Source organism: Poecile atricapillus, chromosome 1 (genome assembly GCF_030490865.1).
Source record: "Poecile atricapillus isolate bPoeAtr1 chromosome 1, bPoeAtr1.hap1, whole genome shotgun sequence".
In the NCBI taxonomy this organism is placed as follows: domain Eukaryota; kingdom Metazoa; phylum Chordata; class Aves; order Passeriformes; family Paridae; genus Poecile; species Poecile atricapillus.
The window spans coordinates 106,445,000-106,466,529 of NC_081249.1; the positions used below are offsets into that span (position 1 = coordinate 106,445,000).

Here is a 21,530-nt window from a genome sequence, read left to right on the forward strand (position 1 = left end):
CTGTGGCTCCTCCAAAAATAATGCTTTTAGCCTCTTAGAGGCTGACTTCAAGCAGCTTCTTAAAACTTGTCCTGCATGGCGTAATAGGGCTTACAGCAGCAGCAGAGGATGGTTAAAGGTGTGGATGCCAACACCTGTGCCACTGTTTTAGTCTTGACAGATCGGCCTCCGCCCATCATCCTCCAGGGCCCCGTCAACCAGACCCTGGCAGTGGATGGCACAGCTCTGCTCAAGTGCAAGGCCACTGGTGACCCCCTCCCTGTCATCAGCTGGCTGAAGGAAGGGTTCACCTTCCTGGGCCGGGACCCTCGGACATCCATACAGGACCAGGGGACGCTGCAGATCAAAGCTCTGCGGGTGAGTAATGGCAGCACAACGAGCGTGGCGGGTTCTGCGTGGCCAGCTTGGAGCTCCTGGTGGGTGCCTCAGGCAGCTCTGCCGCCTTCCTGTTCTCTTCAAAATTAACTTGTCTTTTTTGCTATGCAGTTCTCACCAAGGCATTATTCATTCTTTGACATTGTGTAGGAAGGAAAAGCAAAACTGACTTCAGATATTTCTATGAGAATTCCCTAAAAGCAGAACTGGTGTTTATAATCTTATGTATGTTGCAATAGGACACATGAGCTAGGGGTAGATAGAAATATAAATGAACAGACCTTCCGTATCTTTTCAGTTGGTCTTACCCTGAAGCCATTGGCCTCTCTGTCAAAACTTAGAGCAGTTCCTTGGCAACACCTGACCGTAATTTTCCAAGTCCTTGTGCTAGCACGTGATCTGGAGCTCATCAGGGTTTGACCATGCGCTTTCTCCATCAACAACTTGTCGGTCCTGAGCTGGCTGATTTATTCCAGTGTTATGCTTCCTGGAAATGTTCCACCAGGCTGCAAATGGGGAAAGACAACTAATACTGTAGCATACATACAGTCAGAGCAGAGGGATTTCTATTAAGAATTAAATACCTAATGTAATATTTACATTTTTTCACAAGATAATACAGTATTCTATAATACTTCAAATAGGATAATGTCCTATGTTTTTGATCAATATTGCATCACTAATCTCTTTTTTGGCTTTTAATTTTTCCCTGTTCAAAGATAAATGTGTATTTGTGTGCATTTGGACAAGTATGCAAATGGAAAAATAGTAAGTTAAATGTACTTATTTGTCAAGAACTTGAAGATCATTTCAGAAACCATTTAATTTAGTCAGCAGAAATGTCTGCACTTAATTTTGCCGTCCAAAAAGATGTCAGTAAACATAGTACTAATGACAAGAAACAAAGAGCAGTTTTATTTTCTGATACCATCTCATCCGTGATTGTAGATGAATTGTGAACTTCCTTGGAACAAAATAGAATTTATTAAAAAATTTATGCTAGCTTGCCTTGAGTAAACAATTTGTCGTTCCTCCCTGGGCTGAAGGCAGGTTTAGGCCATGAAGGTTAATGCATTTTTCCTGTAGAGCTGGATTAAAGAGTGCGCTTGAATAGTCAAGATTCCCCAGTAGTGTTAGAAAGCAGCAATTAAAGGTGGAAGCTTAGTGATTTCAAACAAACTTTCAGGCACTGATGATGGGCTTCTGTGGAGTGTCCACGAGGCAGAAGCTCTTGGGATACCTGTCTGCATGCTGCTATGCAAACAATGAAATTGGTTCTGAATCGTGCCAGCGCATTAATCTCCCTGTTAGAAGCTGTGTCTGTAAACGAAAGGAAAATAAAATTACTTGCAGGAGGAGAAGAAAACAGTATTAGTAGTGAGTGTGGCTCTGAAAGACATGAGGCTTTTATTGATCCTTAAGTGGCTCATTTACTAGTAACCAATTTAAAGTCTCAGAAAGGTATTTTTTAGGAACGCCTCCATAGCAGTAATGTGCACTGTTTGTTTGACTCAGATTTAAGAAAAAAACTATACAGAACCATAAACACAGTTTTTCTCCTGTACCTTGCAAATTTTATGAATTAAACACGGGAAATTAAAATGAGGAATGTTGAACTTTTCTCTCAGGTCTGCCTAAACAAGGACTAACTAGCATGACTTCTAAAGAAAAAAAAAGGCCAGAAAAATGTCCAAGTATGTTTACATCCCCAAGTTCAAAATAAATTAATACCTGCCACTCACATGTCCTAAGCCTTCTGACTGAGAGTAGATTTAGATTCAATATCAGGAAGAAATCTTCCCTGTGAATGTGGTGAGGCACTGGAACAGGTTTCCCAGAGAATTTGTGGATTCCCCATCCCGGTTCAAGGCCAATTTGGATGAGACTTTGAGAAACCTGGTTTGGGTGCAAAAAGTTTAGGAACTCTGAGCAACCATGGCAGGGGGGTTGGAATGAGAGGATCCTTAAGATCCCTTCCAACACAAATCATTCTCTGATCCTTTTCTGCTATTTCTGGTACAGCACAATCAAATGATTCATGAGCCTTCAACAGTCACATGGGCCACAGCCGTAACATGAACATAGAGATTTTTCTGTTAAGCCAATCTCTCGGTTGCCCTGAGGAAGACAACTAAAATCTCACATATGTCACTCATTCAATACTCCTTCAGACAGGTCAACACTGATGGAAAACTCCCTTCTGCTGTATAAATGTGCCACACCAGGATTAGACACCTGCATTAACTAAGGAGCAAAACCTTTTTTTATTGAATAGTGAAGATTTTTCTATTCACCTCCCCTGTTTTTTGGTATTTCTTTTCCATAGCACAAAAAAAAGTATAAATAATTGAATTATCAACACACTAAATCTGTATCTAATCTGTCCATGACCTGAAAGTTAGATAATTTGCCATAGCTTGCAAGAAGCAGTGTACTTCCAGCTTGCTTTGTATGTTATTTGCCTTCTGCAAGTTACTCTGTTGTGTACACCACGTACCTCATTGAGTATGCCGTGCACCATCTGTCACAGTAGTACACAAATGAAGTTGAGAACCATAGCCTTGAGAAATATTCCCCATTATCACATAATGAAGAATTATATATTTAATAAAATCTCAAAGGAAGCAAAATAAAACACTGCTTCAGAATGCTATAAGGCTCTCTCCTCTGGAAAATCTCTTCTTTCAAGAGTCTCTCATTTCCGTAGCAGCACTGCTGTATTTTGAGTCTTTGAGCCATTGTCAGAGGGGTTTTCATTATTGCTTGTTTTTCACACAAATAACCATCTCCTGAAATGCAAGTTATGCTCATTCAGAAAATTGAGTTGGCATTAATGAGTTGCTTCCTCCCCTAAGAATGGTACACTGCAGTCTCAGTGTATCTGAAGGAAAATAGCAACACAATTCGTACATGACAAAGCTCAAAATCGATTAAAGTACATATCTACAAGTAATCTAAGGAACATCTTGCTTTTTTGCCTTGACATTCTTCTTGAAGAGTGACATATAAGGACATATGCTGCAGTGCCAATCTGCATTTAACAGAAAACCCATTACAGTTCCTTAAAGTCCAATAAAGCTTCTTGGATGCTGTTCTCTTTCCATCTGGTCATGTGATGGTGAATAAAATTCTTCTTAATCTCTAGAGTCAGCACTTTTCCTTTTCTGCTTCCACCTCCAGATTACCATGCTTTATGCACACAACAACTGTGGAAGGAGAGTTCTGTTTTGTGCTTTGTAAAGTTACCGTTTTCCATCCATTCCTGTAGTCTTCACTTCTTCCTGACTCAGAAATCTTTATTTTAAATTTAAGTAGGAAATAGGAAAACCCTTGGCAAATTTGCTCATTTGACAGTTTATACAGAGATGAGATTGATATTGGCAATCTAATTCAAAGCAGTTTCCCCAAATAAATTTAAAATATTTGAACTGACAAGGGAATCACAATAATTTTATACAAATGCATTTTTTTTGCTACCAAAGGGCCTTGCAAGCCTAAAATAAAATCCCACGTGAAATGGAAGGGAGATAAGCATGGTGTAGGATCTAATTTAATGCTTCTGTTTGAAAATTGCTTGGAGGACTGTCTGTATAGAGAGAATCACTGTTAAGTTTCAGCAGCATTTGTATGTGGGGTATATAGAAATGACTTCATTACTTCATAAGAGTCTAAGGTGATGTAACATCCTTCCTGGCACTGGAAACGGGACCTCTGAGTCCTCTTGGGATAATGAATGCTGTGATTTTACCCTCTAAGAGATTAATTATTGTTATCTTGTTACCTGATTTCACCTGCATTTGTTTTAACCAATGCAAACATGGACGCTGTCAAAAGCATCCATTCCGGAGCATTTACAGTACTGGTTCCATTAACAATATGAAAATTAGAATTAGTATATTATAAGCAAATAATCTTATTATAGTTCTCTAAAGGGAAGCCACCATTAAATGATTGATTGAAAATGTTTGGTGCCTTGTAGTCTGGTACAAAATGTAGGCTAAGTCCTTCTTAGCAAGGAATATTTAGAAAAAGAAAATAAGAGTAAACTCAGCTGATTCTAAAAGGTTATTAAAGCTACCCTTATGCCCTTTTTATGTGCAGCTGTCTGATACAGGGACTTACACTTGCGTTGCTACGAGTTCCAGTGGGGAGACATCCTGGAGTGCTGTGCTGGAGGTGACAGGTAAGCAATGCCAAGGATGTGGGCACATGAGGAAGGTGTAACCCATAGGACAGCACTCTGAGTCAAATCATCTGTTCTACAACTTCTGGGCTTGACAGGGAAAACTTTTGAGTGAGAAGGCTGTGTTCCTTCACACAGCTAGAATTTAATTGCTATCGTCTTATAATGCCCATTGACATCGCAACAATTTTCATGTGTGTGTCCAGTGAGTGCAGTATGCTTTAATTCTTCTAACAGGAGTATTAATAAAATGTTAATTAATGTCCAGTAATTGACTCTAGGCAAGAGAAGTCCAAGGTGCTCTCTGTGAGTACTTCAGTCAATTTGGATACAGGAATTTTCTCAGCAATGGAATTTTTAGTATTTTATGTACATTTCAGCAAGCTGGGCTTTTTTGTTATTCTTTCTTTAATATATTTATATACACCCTTTTGAGTTTTGCCTTTTTTTTCTTTCATTATGTACTTAAAGAATCATAGCTCTTCATCCAAAAACACATGGTAGTAATGCAGTTGTTGACTTCTTTATAGATTAAGAACATCCGTTGTGCTGATTTTGCAGATGTTTGCCATGTTTTTCAATTTAATCTTCTGCTTTGATCAAATTATATAACAAAGGATAAAAAGTAATCGTTTTGTATTTACCCTTCACAGAATCCGGTGGAGCAACAGTCAGTAAAAATTATGATATAAATGACCTCCCTGGGCCCCCATCCAAACCTCAGGTCACTGATGTTACTAAGAACAGTGTCACCCTGTCCTGGCAGCCAGGGACCCCTGGAAGCCTACCAGCTAGTGCATATATCATTGAGGCTTTTAGGTATGTGAATTATACCACTTTTAAGCTCCTTTCTCTCTAATTTTGCTTAAACCCTGGTACCAGGGTTTTGTGGTGTTCTTTTGGATTCTACACGTATTATTAGAAGCTCATTAAATGACTCATCTCCATAGAAGGCATTGATTCATATTCTTTACATTGATTCTTTGTAATTTATCACTTTTTTCTAAGTGATTAATTGGAGGACATCTAACTATTTCTTCAGGTCAACAGGAATATAACAGAACAATGAGGTAATTATTTGTCACTTTTCCCTTAACACTGATGATCAGTGAGAGCCTACTGTGGGAATGCTGCAGGTTCTTGGCTATCATAGTACAGATCATTTGGAAATAAATTGGTAATCCTGAAACCTCTGTGCAAACTTTAATTCTTGCTCTTGTTAAAGAAGTATCAATTAAGGAGTCAAAGTGCTTAAAATTTCTAATTTTTAATGTTTTAGGTAGGTGAAAACTTCTAACTGAAAAGACTAGTATTGATGATTTAGGATTCTATCCTGCAGCCTGAGGCTGCAAAGAATCCAGGTGCCCCCCTCCACACAGCAGCACTTCTGTGTGGTACAAAAGAACTCCTGGGCTCCAATTCAGCAAGTTTGTTTGAGCATGTGCCGTGCTCTGATGTGTATCTCTACATTTCAGCCTAAAAGTCTGCACCTTCTTAAATGTGTTCCTTGATCCAGATATTAAAAAAAATTACAAATACTATAAGTTCATCTCTAAGTTATAATGCATGCAAGAATTTTTCATAATCATATGCATGCAAATTTTAGTTCAAATGTTACGTATGTAAAGAACAGTACAGTATTTGCAGTTTGTTGGTTTTGTTCTGGAACTTACTCTGTATGCATTGTGTGAATGAAGTGATTCAAACAGCATAAACATTGTGGCTTTCCATTTACTTTTTGCTTTTGATATATTTAAAGATTTTTTTTTTATGAATGCTGTACAACAAAGCATAGTAAAATAAAATGTTCTCTTTAAACTTTTCTGATGTCTCAACCTAGCTAAGCCTTAATGGCATCCCATCAATAACTTTTTAAAAAGCCATTTTCATTAAAAGCTGTTTTAACAATCACATTTGAAATCTTTTCATATGGTGGATTGCAATCTAATTATAATAATGTTGAATTGAAAATGTAGTGACAGAAAAAATATTCATATACTTTCCTCCATTTCAAAGCATGTTTTCAAAATTTATTTTTTAAACTTTGAGTGTGAATTTAGTTCAAGGAGAATGCTTTTCTTCCAATGACAATGTATTGACATAGTTTACTTAGAAGTATAGAAAATTATTCTTTCAAGAGAACTTTCCTTTCTAAGGCTTTTGTTCAAGAGTAGCCTGTTTATCATTCAAATTTACTTTACAGCTTTCTCCACTTTCCTCTTGCAGGTATTTTAGAGAAATAGCAAAAAGTTTTACTTTTATTGCAAAGAGAAATACTTTTGACAGCTGCATTATGATTTTTAGCCTGTCTCGATGAACTAACGGAAACAAATATTTTTAATTTCATCCTGCTTTTAATACTTTTTGCTGCCCTTAGAGTTGATCCAGGGTTACGAAATAGGTCCTTTCACACCTTTATTTATCTCTTGTATTAGTTTATAATTTTCCACTCTGTTCTGGTTGCAGTCAGTCTGTGAGCAACAGCTGGCAGACGGTGGCCAACCACGTGAAGAGCACCCTGTACACTGTGAGAGGCCTGCGCCCCAACACCATCTACCTGTTCATGGTCAGAGCCATCAACTCCCAGGGCCTGAGTGACCCCAGCCCCATGTCAGACCCTGTCCGAACCCAAGGTAAGGGGCAGTTTCCAGGCTGCTGTGCTTGAGCTAAAACTGAAAGAAGGAACTGTGGGTTGACCGATAGGTCAGTCCGGCCGCTTGGCTTTAGCACGTTCACTGAAGGAATCATGATTTGAGCTTAACCAATGAGGTTGAAAGTAGTCCAGGTTTGCTGCATCAGTCTGGAGCTTAGGAGAGAAAGGTTAAGTCCTTAATCCTTTGTACAGTGTAGACCTTTTGGTTTGCAGTTCACTTAGACTCGATTTGCCCCTAGTTTCTATTGAAAGCAATGGGAGTTACCCAAGCACTCTGAACACCCTCCTCTCCTCAGTATCTTTCCTCTCTATGTCCTTTCTTCCTCTCCATTTGCAGGGATATACTGTGATAACAAGTGTTTATAACAGGCAAGACACTGTGTTTAGAATTAGTTTTAATCAAAAGAAATGCACAGCGCGTGTCGATTAATCTGAGCCAACATTTAGGCAGAAAATTAAGAAAATTAAATTAATTATAAATTCTTAGCATCTGCATGCTAAGAATATATAGAAGTTTTTCTGAGAAAGGTATGGGTATTCTATTTATATAACTTCATTTCTGATTTCTTTGTATTAATCTATTGCATAAACCAGGAGAGAAGGCTGAAGTGATATCCCTCATTTGTAAGGTGGTGATAGGATTGGTAGCTGTGATCCTCCTTCTCTACTGAATCAGCTACTGAAGTCTGTTCATTTTGCATCAAGTTCTAACTGAATATAACTGTTACAGATTTCCCTTCACATCAGGATTTTGGATTTTTTTTTGGTTTTGACCGGACATTGCTTGAGTACTTTATTCAAGAGTGTAGTTCTATGTTAAACATGTCATAATACAGAAGTTCATAATTCTTTGGAATCACAATTTTTCAAATCCAAAGTAATAGCTCCTGTCACAGTTAATTTATAATTAAATCCTCTGTCTCTGTTTATTGTTATTCAGAGACTTCTGTCTCTGAAGATCTGAAGGTGCCCATGGAGAGCACATCCCAAATCAGTCTCCAGCACGTGTGTTTTAAGTTGTTTGGGTCCTATGTTGGATGGAAAGAGATAAACAAGAGTAGGGTGGTATTTCTTTATCACACAGCTATCCAGCTTCCCTCATCCCAGCCTAGTCCTGAAGAAATCTGTCTGAATAGTTATACCCTCAAAATAGTAATTATGGCTGGAAGAGGAAAAACAGAGCTGCCTTCTCAAAACCTGGAGGAGTGAGTTGTGCAGGGATTTCATGGCCTGACTATCCATGGAGTATCACAAGTTTCCTTCTTTCTTATTTTCCCATTATTATAGGGTGACTCATGATTTCCTTTAAACAGCCTTTTAGTCTGCATAACTTATCACCTAGCTAAAAAAAAAAACAACTATGTTTGGCATTTGAGTGTCAAGTATAGACTTTTTATCTGACATACTGACAAGCAATTTGATTTCAGTAAAAACATGTCCTTTAATTAGCTACAGCATGTGTTGCAGCTTCCATTTCCAGAAGCTGTTTAGCAGTCAAGCACACTGAGACATGTACAGGATTTATAGCTTCTTTGCAAGCCTGCAGTTTAATAGAATTAAATCATAAAATCAATTGAAAATTAACATAATGTTTTGATGTGATTTCTAATTATGCCTGAATTCAATTCAGGCTCACAGAAGAAGCTGACACACAGTGGAAAGCCTATTCACAGTGGCCATGGAGAAATAACAAAGCAGCTATAGCAGTGCTATATAATAATAATTTGCAACAGGTGTCTGTGGTAGCTTTAATAGCTGAACATTTAATGTCCTAGTATTCAGTACAGCAAATACAAATAATAAGATTTCATGTAAATTTTCACCAGTGAACTGCAAGTAGGTAATCAGGTACTTTCAAAAGGTTTACCTTATACGACTTATGTGAAATTAGGACAGAGAAATCAGTAACTACTCCAATGAAGGAGTTGATTTCTTTCTAGATTATTAGTAGATGAAACCATATACTAAAAAAACTCTTCCAAAAAATTATATATATTCCTACCCCTGAAATCTAAATAATAACAAATAATAGTATATTCTGAAATGCTGATAAAAGAGGTGTTAGAGAAAATATCTAACCAATTTAATTGTGATCAGTATTTAGCTTCTTGCAGCAGTTTTGCTTGAGTCATGATTCTATTATTCCAATACTTAATCATACCCTTAGAGATAGATCAGCTGCTTTTCCACCAGGAGCCTCCTAAACATGTGAAAGTGACATTACACTGGGAGCATCACACATGTTTTCAAGTGTACACACCAGAAAACTGAATTCCACGTGTACATCCTGGCATTCACTTTTTGCTGTTATTAGTCCATGTTATGCTGTTCCTTCTGGACATATGTGCCATTAAAATGATGAAACGCTGTTCATACAAACTACTATGTGGAAATGTCTTTTCCTCAGAGGGAATACACAGGTACTTTGTTGGCTGGATACCACAGCATAAGTTAACCTAAAATGTAGCTATGGATAACTCTAGGTTTATTTTTTTGTACCAAGAATCATAGCTTTTTGTGGATAGATGCATAAATGATCATCCTCTAGACCAGTCTGAGTCACAGTTTTATTTTACAATATCTCTGTTTCTTGACTGCTTCAAATAAATGTAATTTGCAAGATGAGCACCTTCACTGACACTCATATTTGGATTATATTCCCTTTAGAAATCCATGGAACCATTTCAATTTGGATATCAATAGAGGCCTGTGGCAATATTGTTTATTGGTGACTCAACCATAACAATACAGAATTATGAATGTGAATTATTGAACATTAAAAACTTTCAATATCTGGAGATATATGATTAATGTTATATTTAAAGGTTTAATTCTTAAGAAAACTATTATTTCCTTTAAATAGCATTTAGAAGACAAAAAGAAATCATGATTCCTATTCCCATATCTAAGTCCATCAGAAAGGGAAGAAACTCTTCTGTATATATCTTTTTCACAAGGACATGATGTTGATCCAAAAAAATGAGGAACTGTCTTTGACTATTGAATCCTAAGGGAAAATCAAGCAGAATTCAGAGATGCCTAGACAGGCATGACCATAATTTATCAGTCCTGTTTTGAATATCTCTATAATCAGATTTTGACTAGAAGAAACAATTCCCCCACACACTTTGAAGGGCACATAATCTTGAAAAGAAAATTTTTGTGGTAGATTGTTTTTGTTGGCCTTTTACTAGATGAGAATTAGTTTGGCTTCCTAAATTAAATCTTTTTATTTTCATGTTTGCACTAGATTTCATTAGCTATGTCTGTTAAGGGAAAATGTGCTTTGCAGGGGAAAATGCTATTTTTAGTATTTGGTTTCTTGTGTGCATGGCATGTGGGCAGAGGAAGCTTAGTGAAAGTTTGGAAACATATAATGACTTAATGTCATGTGTGCTCTAGCAAAATAAAAAAACACTGTTCATTTTCTTCAATTATGCTAACCAATTTGGTTCCAGACATCTGTGCAGCGTTATTATTATCTGAATACTTCGGAACTAGTGAGCATTGCATCTCTCTCATTCTTTACCAGAGCTGAGAAAACTTTGCTATCTAGTCAGAATACTCCTTTAAACATATTAATATTTCATGATTTCCTAAGTGGCTAGAGGTGGATGGTTTGTTTGCATTATTTGATATTTGTTTGTGTTTCAACCTTAGTGTTGTATTCTTTTTTTAAACAGTGCTATAAAAGATGTTCAAGTCGGGTCATTAGGCTACTCAGCAAATTTTATTGATGCCATATATAGCTCTACTCATTAATGTGACGCTTTCATATGTGTGCCTGGCAGATATCAGCCCCCCAGCACAAGGTGTGGATCACAGGCAAGTCCAGAAAGAGCTGGGAGATGTCATTGTACGGCTGCATAATCCTGTTGTGCTGACGCCCACGACAGTGCAAGTCACCTGGACGGTAAAGCTTCTGCTGTTCTTACCCTAACAGTACTTTCAGTCTGCCTATTTTACCTATTTATCCCTTCAGAGTTTTGCCCTCCAGAAAAGATTCCAAAGAAATGTGAGTGCTCTGACAATCTAACATACAGCAGTGTGTGTGTGTATGTGTATGTATATGGTCATTTTCTTTTCAGGTCAGGCAGGTTCAATATCTTCAGTCTTCTGCTTGAAGCAAGTTAGCTGTCTCACTAGTAATAAGTTATAAAAATGTGTATGCTCGAAGGATAATTGATCTGTGGATTCATTATGCTGCATGTCAAAAAATAATCAAAGTGAAATATCAACAAGAAATTGCTGTATGAAAAAGTACTTTCCGCTTCAAGTTGTAGTGACCTCTGACAATACTCTATTATTTAGTGACCCAAAAATCAAAAATATCTCTCCTACAGAGCACTTGCAGTGAAGTCAGAAGCATGTGGTGCTAGTGCCTGACACACTGTGTATCATCTGGTTTTGCAGCACAAGCCTTACCCACAATGAGTGGATATCCTTTCATTAGAGAACACCAGAGTCTTTTGGGAAGTGCTTAACATTTCTATTTGAGGGGTCAAACTACTGGGTAGAATTTCTAATATAGTGTTTGGCTTTCAAATTGCTCTGTTTCCCTTCCTGAGGCTTGATGGAAAGTATTTTTAAGGGTAGGGGAGAATTCCCAGGGCTCTGCACACCAGAAAAGAGTGCTTTGCTCTTGGGGCATCTGCCCAGAGGAAGAAGAACCATGAGTGGAAGAGAGAGAAAAACTGCCCTGCACAACATCAAAACAGTTGTAGTCTATAGGATGAATTCTGCTAAGGGGGCATTCACAATACTCAGGGTTTTTCTTCTACATGTCATATTGCAAAGAGCTTAATGTGTGCAGGGGATTACACAAGAGGAGATAAGAAGTGTGATGATAGATTGTGTATTATAAGGATTACTGTTGTTTTTGCACAACTCAGCCATTATTACGGAGGCTTATGCACCATCCTTGTTCTGACAGATTTCAGTGGTCAGGGTACAGATTAGAATAAATAGAGAAACCCACAAATTTGTCTTTCATGGAAGATTATTTAGAGTATATGTCACTGCATTTTGCCATCAATGATGTCAACATGCAGCTTGGCTTTCTTAAAATGCTGAATGTTTCAGCTACAATTCCTCCAGAACAAGCTGACTAACCTTTGTAGCACACCCTTTTACCCAAGCAGATGGATCAATAGTAGAAACTTGGGATGTTTGCAGAGAGTAATTGTAAACCTGGATCACATCCATGTGGTACTCCTTCAAGTCCTCTTTTGGGTGTGACATCTATCAGAAACACAGATTCACAGACTGGGCCTTGCTTTAGCATGTACTACAAAAGGAAGCTCCAATATAAACAGAATTCAGTTTTATACCATGTAACCAATGTATTTATATTTTAATTATTTATATTATATAATTATTATATAATTATATAATATGAATATATAATTTATATTCTATGCTATTATATATATATTAATTATATATATGTGTGTGTGTGTATGTATATGCATTTATGCATGCATATGTGTGTGCTATATATATTCCTCTAAAAGAATTTCCTGGTGCCCCTACTGAACAATGAGTGAAGAAATGGTATTGTAAAGACAAATTGTTGAAAATGCTATGGATACCAGCTCACTGGGAAGATTCCTCAAAGCAGTGACCCTGTGCCACCTGACAAGCACAGAGACCTCTGTAGAGGCATTTTGGAATTGCCCAGGGGAAGAAAGACACAAAGAAGGATCTCTGAAGCAGCTAATTGGAAACTATCCAGCAACCAGAACAAAACCAATTAATTAACCATAGTCTCTAGGAAAAAAACCCACTCTATCCAGAGAATAAAGTCCACACTATTAACATAAAATGGATAGATAGTGTAGCTATCATACAAAAGGACAGAAGTGCCATGAGAGTCATAAGTCCCTTTGTGTTGGCTTTATGCGGTTCAAAGGGTGAATGCCAAGGAATGTCCTTGGTTACTGACATTCTGGCATCCTGACTCACAGCAAATTAACACCACTTTCTTCTACCCTTTATGAGATTGTTTTGGTTTTGCTTTCTCTTTATTTTTTCCTAATTTGAGTTTAAATTTTTGGAAATCTTTCCCTGTGGCTGTGTTGCAATTTTAAAATATGCACATACATATACACACATACTTTAAAAAGGTCAGGTTTACAATGTCAGTGTTAAAAAATAAGAAGAGGAGTGTCAAAAGTTAGGTTTTTATTGCCACTTAAATTTATTCCTCTTGTGTATAGATATTAAAATATAGCTGTAATTATCTGGTCACATAGAGGATCTCTTCTTCATGGAGCTATTAAACATTTCTTTTTATCTTCTTTATTCTCTGTGTGGTGCCAGGTCTTATTAAATTCATACCATTGAAACCTTGCATTGAATAAAAAATTATTATTTTGTCTCACATGCTTGCTTATCTGTCATGCTCTCAACTGTAACATTTGTGTGCTTCTCAAATAATACTGAATTTAACATCACAATGATAAAAATGTGTCATTATCCTAACTTTACACATAGAGAGGTGAGGTGCAGAGATAGTTATTGCTGATGAGACTTGTGGAGACAGATATGCCCACTGTTATCAAATGGCTAATTTTAAGCCCTGGACGTGATTTATTTTTACTTTCATTAAAACATTTCATATTGCAAGAGCATATTCTGTTCTCCAAGAGCTTTTTTAGCTGACCTCAACTCTGGGTCAGCACTTCTAGCCTCAGTGGGCATTAAACTGAAAGTTTCATTAGTGACCAAATATGAAATGCTCCCCGGCACTATAAAGAAGCCCTGTGGCACAAGCAGGAATAAAAAAATCAATTCTTCAACATGCCAAAATTATTGCTGCTTGGAAGGAAATCCTGACTGCCTTCTAGGAAGCTACCAGGCAGAAGGATAATTTATTTACCTCTGGTTTTTAATTTGATGTAGATTTTAAATGAATGTACTTCACTGGAAGCTTCAGGAGTCAAGTCCTTTAGACTGTCTTCCAGATTATCATCCCCATTTGCCTTGTTCCTGTAGGATACATAAATGCTAGTGTAGCTTGAATTTCCAGAGACTCCTGTGAGTCCATGCTAGGGAGCTCAGCACAGCATGCAAGCTACTCTGCCCAGCTGGAGAATTGCAGTGAGAGCAGAGGATTTCTTAGGATATTTTTGGATAGAAATTTGCATGCTACAGAGCATATTGCAAAATGTATTTAGGGTGAAGATTAGCAGGTTTGCCTGAAAGGAGCTTATATCTGCAGCATAAGCTGCATTATGAGTTTCTTGCCATCGTTTTAACAACCTAATAGCCATTGAATCCATCTTGTATTCAGCTGTGGCATGTGCAGGGAAAATGAGCTTCCTCTTCTGCAGAAATGGCTTTGTAGATGCCTCCTGCACCACGGGCTCATCGTGAAAGGGGGTGAGAAGGAGCACACAGGACCAAATCTGCATGTAGATCGCATTAGGTCAGTGCTGAGCACCACCTACCCAGGAACTGCTCTCTGCTGCCTTTTAGAGAAGCATCTGCATGTTCTGCTGTGTCCTTTGAGAGAGCTAGTGCGTGGGGTTTTTTTGCATCTGTTGCAGATCTTTTGAGTTGATATCACGGACTAGAAATATTCTCTTATCCCAGTATTCAACACAGAGAATTCCTGCAATTGCTGAAATAATGCTGTGTAATTTGTGTAAGGAAGTAGCAACCATTTACATTCTTTATCCTTTCATCAAGCCAGAGTGCATGTTTCTGCAGCTCTGCCTATGTGTGAATGGGTGCCAAACTTGGAGCTGCATCGCTGAATTAATGCCTTTAATGCTAAGCATATAAGGATATTTTTAGTAGTCTGCTCGTGGCTTGACACATCATTACCCCAGAAATGGAGAAAATTGTGAAGTCAGTCACTTTGTATTATATTTGACCATGTGTGCAACTGTAGATAGACATATGCATATGTGTGCACATGTGCATGTGTGTATATGAAAAATACACCTGTCCTACCCCTCACAAATATTTTCTGTTAATCCATGTAATTATCCAAGGGTAATTTTTTTATTAGTTTGAAAACTCTGAACAAAGCAAAAAAATCCACCTTTCTCAGTAAGTGTCCTCTGAGTAGTTTCCCAACATTTTTACCTTACAGAAAGCCCTATTCATTCAAACTAGCTTTAATTGTGTATGAGGGACAGAGTATCCTCTCCTTGATACTCAGTGTGACTGAATGTTTATAGAAATCATTAAAAATGCTCTTAATATTTTCTTTTGTCAGTACACTCCCAGATTCTGAATAATTAAATCCCTGTCAATAATCTGATATTTGGGCAGATCATTCTGTCCTGCTGTAATCAAGCTACTAATTGAAAGCTCTGTGAAACTCCAGTGAGCCCCAAATCAAGCTAGTTTATAGCACCTGTAAATGTGACAGCCTTGTGGTACTGCTGCATTCTGCTTTCATATTCCTTCTATTGTTTAGTCTTTCAAATGAAGTTCTTAGAAGTCTTGGAGGAAAATTTGTGTGGAAGCAGATACAAAAATATGAGGGACTGAAAATTGGGATTTTTTAATGTTACCTTGAGGTCCCACTCTTCACAGTGATTTGGGGGCTAGGTTTGTGTTTGTACCATGCCATACAAAATTGCGTTGTAACAACACAATGCTGCTGTTCAATCAAGTCAATTCTGAATTTTCAGTTTTCTCCACTAGGCAGCAGTCAGTAGAGCTTAAAAATAGAGCAAAGACAAAATGGAAAGTTCTAACAAAGTTATGCCATCTTTCAGTGTGGCTTCTAACTCAGAAGAAAAACAAGAATCAAAATCAGTGTTTGATTATTAAATATCATAAGCTTGTATTGTAATTTAGGTTTACAATCTGTGTTACAAAGTGGATGAAAGCATTATTTTTGCTGAATTTTGTAGTAAACGTGAGGTTCATAAAGTCTTTATATCCATAAAACATTTAGTTAATCAAAGTCAAACATGGATAAAAACAGTTTACTCTGATTTACAGACTCCCTTCATCTGGAAACAGCTGCTTAATGTTCTTCTTAAAAACACAGCTTGATTCTTTCGGTATTAACAAGCTATTATTGTGAGTTATATCCCTCTTTCAGTGCATAAATTCAGTTCAAGTGAATGCAGAGAAGTTTATAAAATGCAGGCTTAATGTTGTTGTAACATATGTTGCAAGGTTTTTAACAGTGACAGTTTTGATGAAAGACATTTCTGCCTTGCTTTCATAAATAAAGCTTTCTTCTTGCTTGCCTTGCTTTTTAATGTCTAAGAATCTGTGTCCCCTCTGAATGCCTCAATAAGAGTAACAAGATTATAGGAGGAGCATAATAGGCTGTGGTTTGTGTTTTCAGCCTTTAATTCATTTATTCTTAAGAGAAGTCAAACAAATGTTTCTCTAATTCTGGAATATCTTTGAGCAGGCAAATTGACAAGAACATAAGAAATATCCTACTTGTTGAGTCTTAGTTATAACACAGAATTACCAAACAGCCAGCTGTATAGTCTTGTTATTTGTGCTACACTTTCCTTGCTTCTGATTTAGCAGCTACAGAAGCAGCTGGGTTTGGTTTACTTTTAGCAATTAGATCAGTTTTAGTTTTTTGGGTTTTTGGGGTTTTTTTTCCAATAAAAATTTGTGCAAGAATCATAATGACTTGTTTTTCAGGTATTTTTTTGGAAGATAAATAGATGCATGCAACCTCTCCTAGATAAAATACATATAAAGGTTTTCTTCAAATAAAAATCCTATTTATAGGATAAAATTGTTAAACTTCCATGGTGCAATCTTGAATTCTGCTTGCCTAGCAACAAATAAAATATAAACCAAAACCAACATTCCATCTCCATCTGATGGCCTGAGAGCATCACAGCCCCAGGATGCAAAGGGGCTGCTCAGGCTGTGAACAGAAGAAACAGCATATGCCTTTGGAAATTGTTTTTTCTGCATCTGTCTTATGTTTATTTTAATTTGCTGTGCATTTCATGAGCTGTGAGCCAAGTAATGGACTAATTGTAAGCATGCAGGCTATCTTCAAAGACTTGCCCTTTTCTGAAAAGAATTTGTTTTTCTTTTCTTCTCCTGTTTCGGCACATCAGTAGCCAAGATGTGCTTAGTAAGTTTACATGGCAAGCCTTATGCCAAAGTTTTCTTTTCATGATTTATTGCAGGGGTGGGGGCCTTGTTTTATGATTTAAGGTGGTATTTGTCATGATACATAGAGCTGGAGGAAGCAAAACAGAAAGAAATATTCTGCAACCAGTAATGTGAGACAAATGCTCTTTCTAGACAATTAATCAACAGTGACTTACAAGAAGGTAGTTAGATTATTAAATTCAGCATCATAACTGTGAATTTTCTCTTTTTGATGAGGGCAGAATGTTTTGAGTCTAGGCAACTGTTTTGTTTTCTTTTTGCACAATTGGGGTTTTTTTGTTGCTTTTTTTGTTTATTTTAATATGTTTACTGATGTATTATTTGTTGTCATTTCTAGGTGGACCGGCAGTCCCAGTTTATCCAGGGCTACCGGGTCCTGTATCGCCAAACCTCCGGCCTGCCTGCTCCGGCCGTGTGGCAGAACCTGGAGGTCAAAGTCCCCACCGAGCGCAGCGCCGTCCTTGTCAGCCTGAAAAAGGGGGTCACTTATGAGATTAAGGTCCGCCCTTACTTCAATGAATTCCAAGGGATGGACAGTGAATCCAAGTCTGCTCGTACCACAGAGGAAGGTTGGTAAAAGGGGCAGGAAAGCAAAGAGTTTTCATAGCTGACGCTGGAGGTTATTCTGTGTGTGCATGTGTTCATCTCTTTCTTCCACGTGATTTCTGTTTGTTACACACCAAGGTGACATTAAAATTTGATATAATATTCAGCTTTGTGCTGTAAATCTCCCCTGAGAAAGCACTGTACTGGTCTTATATTCTTCTAGCTGATACATCCTTCTAAGGTACAGGTGGCTTTTGGTCTTCCAAAAAGTGTGCACTGCAGCCCTTCTTTTGTAACCACTGCTGCTGCAATAAAAGACTTTGGTCTGCACTTTGAAAATAAAATAAATGCAAGCTCTCACAAATGAGTGTTTGATACTAAGCACATCTTTCTGAATGGGTAATAATGTAGATGAGCAGTTGGCTGGGAAACGAGGAGTAGTGAAGGACATATATTTAACTAGTCTGGAGAAACTCCAGTCTCAAGGGCACACCACTTCACAGTTTCTGTTAGCACAGTGTTCATAAAACTGCCCTGTTCCGTGCTGCAGAGGATTCCCCTGAGCACCTTTCAAGCCTCACTGAAACAGTCAGGATTCAGAGTGAACAGTTTATACTTCTGAAATGCTCGAGCTTTTATATCCATAGCATATAGCCTCGTATATAGCTGTGCTAAAGCATGTGCACTCCAGGGCTGCTGGGTTTTTTTGTTGAAAAGTAAAGACACTGGGGTGAGATGTCAGTAATTTTAATCATTTGCTTTTAGAAAACCACGTTTTTTTTACATATCTAATGCAGTCTTTGCATGGAGAATCTCTCCTGTAAAAGTAGGATGCTCCTAACAGTAAAGGTTCATCTTCTCTCTGTGTCACTGATTTTTTTTAATTTAATTTTTTTTAAAGCAAGAAAAAGAAATATTGGTGAAGTTTTAAAATGTTCATATGGTTTCAATGGGTTTGGAGTGCACTCTTTCTTTCCTACTGAAAGTGCATCTTAATCATTTACAGTAGTCTCCTGAGGTTTAATTTAGTGCTGATTGCCAAGTACTCTTTAATTCTAGAACAGACTTGCTTATTAGTCACTTTCCTCTTTGATTTGTTATGATTATTACCCAACATGTAAGTAAAACTGAAGATAACTCGGTTGCACTTTGCACTTCATGGAAGAGGAAATTCAGTGTCCTGCAACATGTAGAAGAGCGTGCAGGAAGGCAGTTTTCAAGTGTAATTTGGAATTTGGGATTTTATGGTCCCCAGATCTTTGTTCAAACTATAAAACCTAAATGAGTTGGTGAAGAATATGTTTGCAGCACTCTGAACAAAGTTTTTTTTTAATAAAAAAGAAAAATTAAAAAATATTTCTACAGGTGAATTTTCTTCTCTGGGATTAAAATGTGGGATTTTGTCCTCTCACTAGCATATTTTCCCTAGTCAAATTTCAGTTGTTTTTTGGTGTTTATTTAGTTAATCTAACTGGCTCTTGCTAAAGGTAAAATAAGAACTAGAGAAAAAAAGAGAAGGTCTTATACCTCCTGTCTATTTCTATTAAATACTTGAGGAATGACATTCTCGTTTATAAGCCTTAGCTCCCAGCAGAGCCTGTCAGGTAATTTCCTACCTTAAAGGACACTTTGTTCATGTGGAATAGCTTTCCACATAGTGAAGATTTAAAAAAATATTCCTGCCTGCAGATATGTATTAGTCACAGCCTAGGATCTGCTTTGTAGATTAATATAACCTTAAAAGAGTCTGTTTACAAGTATCTCCTCTCAAAAAAATAATGTAATATTATCACCAGAAAAATGTCAGCTCTTGTAAAAAAATTCTTCCTCTTCCTTGGGTGATAAAATTAGGTACTTCCATGAGAAAATTAAGACATTCAGTAGATGAAGTTCTACAGATATTTCCTTTAATTCCTCTTATTATCTTTGTAGTTATATCAGTGTTCATGTATTTCAAAAATAGTATCAACTAAGTGTCTAATGACGGTGGTTTGCTCCTCTTCCACTGAAGGGAGAGTCTATTTAAGTCTGTGTTGACTGTGATTCCATTTTGAAAATGAGCTTTTTTTAGACTTGACTTTTAAAAAATGTCAGCAATACTAATTTTAGAAAATAATTTGCAAAAGTGATACGAGCGTTGGAAGTTTTTTTGTAACATCAAAGCAAATGTCCCTGGTAAAGGCAAAGTACAACCAAAACGTAGTGGCAACTTTCTGCTGGATTGGATTTTACATGCAATGTTACTTCTGAGGCCTACCTTTAAAAATCAATTTTGCTGCAGTTAGACTTTTCCTCTAGATCAAACATTTGTCACTGTTCAGTATCCATCCATCTCCTGCCTCTTTGGCCTTGTGAAAGTAACAAATGGAATTCTGTTTGGCTGCGTCTGGAAAAGATGAGCAGCGATTTGGGTTCTTTCATATCTGTAAGAAGAAGCTGAGCACTGGAATAATTGACCTGTCAAGAAGCAGGCAAGGTGTTCTCCACAAGCCAGCAGCAAGGGAAATGAGAAAAGGGTTTTAAAAATGTTATTTTTCAATGTGATCTATTTAATAACTGCAGTGGTGTCAGACAAGTGGCTTAATTTATATCGCAGTGCCAGCTTACAGAGTGATATTATCAGAGGGAGGAAGCTGAACTGGTACATAGAAACATGTGTACACGCCTACAATGGGAGCTAAATCAAAAATAAAATTTTATTTTATAATTTTCACTATTTCTTTCATACTTTCTCTAGTGACAGATGATTTTTTTCTAAATTTTATTTATTTATTTATTTTTTTAGTTGCATCCACTGTTAAATCTCCTTTGGAATAACATTGTGGAGTAGTACTTGTTGTGCATCTTGTTTGTCACCACAAAAATATGACAGGAAGGGAGGTCTCCTTAGCTTTTATCAGCTGCTTTTGTCAGTTTCTCCTCACCTTAGATCAGTGCCTAAAATGATATTTCCACAGCTGCATTCATTATCTGCAATTTTAATTTTGCTTCAAATTCATCCTGTGTCCTCAAAAAACCTCAAAAACACCGACACACACTGGTAGAATATTAACCAGAATGTTCATGCAGTTTAAATGAAAAAGCAAATGAATACAGTATGGTTTTTAAAAAAAAATTTAGAGTATGGTATTTATTTTACATTTCTTTTGCATTCACACTTCCTTCTCCCCCCAGGTATGTGTATATAAGACATATTTCTGAATGCCTTTTTTGTTTCAGTAATGAAAGTAAATATATTTGAGCAAGTTGTTCCATTGTACTTAAAACCAAAAATGAGTTATGAAGTGTTAAGCTTTGCCATTTTTATGATTATTATTTTCACATAAAATATTCTAATTAATATCACACACGTACGTTTATTCACAGTTCTGTTGTTACTGAATAACTTGAAGACTTTTAAAATGCTAATTTTTTTAACTGTGTGGCAAATTATTTCACTTGCCATAAAATATACAATACAACTATTTATTTCACCAATTTTAAGCTTTGCATGATTGCAAGTAGTAGCCCAAGGCCATTTTTCCATGCTTCATTCAAGCTGGCTAAGAGTCAAATTTCCCACAATACAGCTCCATTTCTCCCCTCCAGTTCACTGTTTCTCTGCATCAGGCAAGGTCACAAGCACTCTACTAAGCACTATTAGCTCTGCAG

The 21,530-nt window shown here is 37.1% G+C and overlaps 1 protein-coding gene across 1 annotated transcript in view; it reads left to right on the forward strand.

Moving 5' to 3' along the window:
• ROBO2 (roundabout guidance receptor 2) overlaps positions 1 to 21,530 on the forward strand; it is a 438,169-nt gene that overhangs the window by 346,187 nt on the left and 70,452 nt on the right. Inside the window, exons 10-15 of the mRNA XM_058829219.1 lie at positions 152 to 357; positions 4,477 to 4,558; positions 5,212 to 5,377; positions 7,025 to 7,191; positions 11,003 to 11,124; positions 17,671 to 17,902. Of these exons, the coding sequence (XP_058685202.1) occupies positions 152 to 357; positions 4,477 to 4,558; positions 5,212 to 5,377; positions 7,025 to 7,191; positions 11,003 to 11,124; positions 17,671 to 17,902 (975 nt within the window). The remainder of the gene's footprint in view (positions 1 to 151; positions 358 to 4,476; positions 4,559 to 5,211; positions 5,378 to 7,024; positions 7,192 to 11,002; positions 11,125 to 17,670; positions 17,903 to 21,530) is intronic.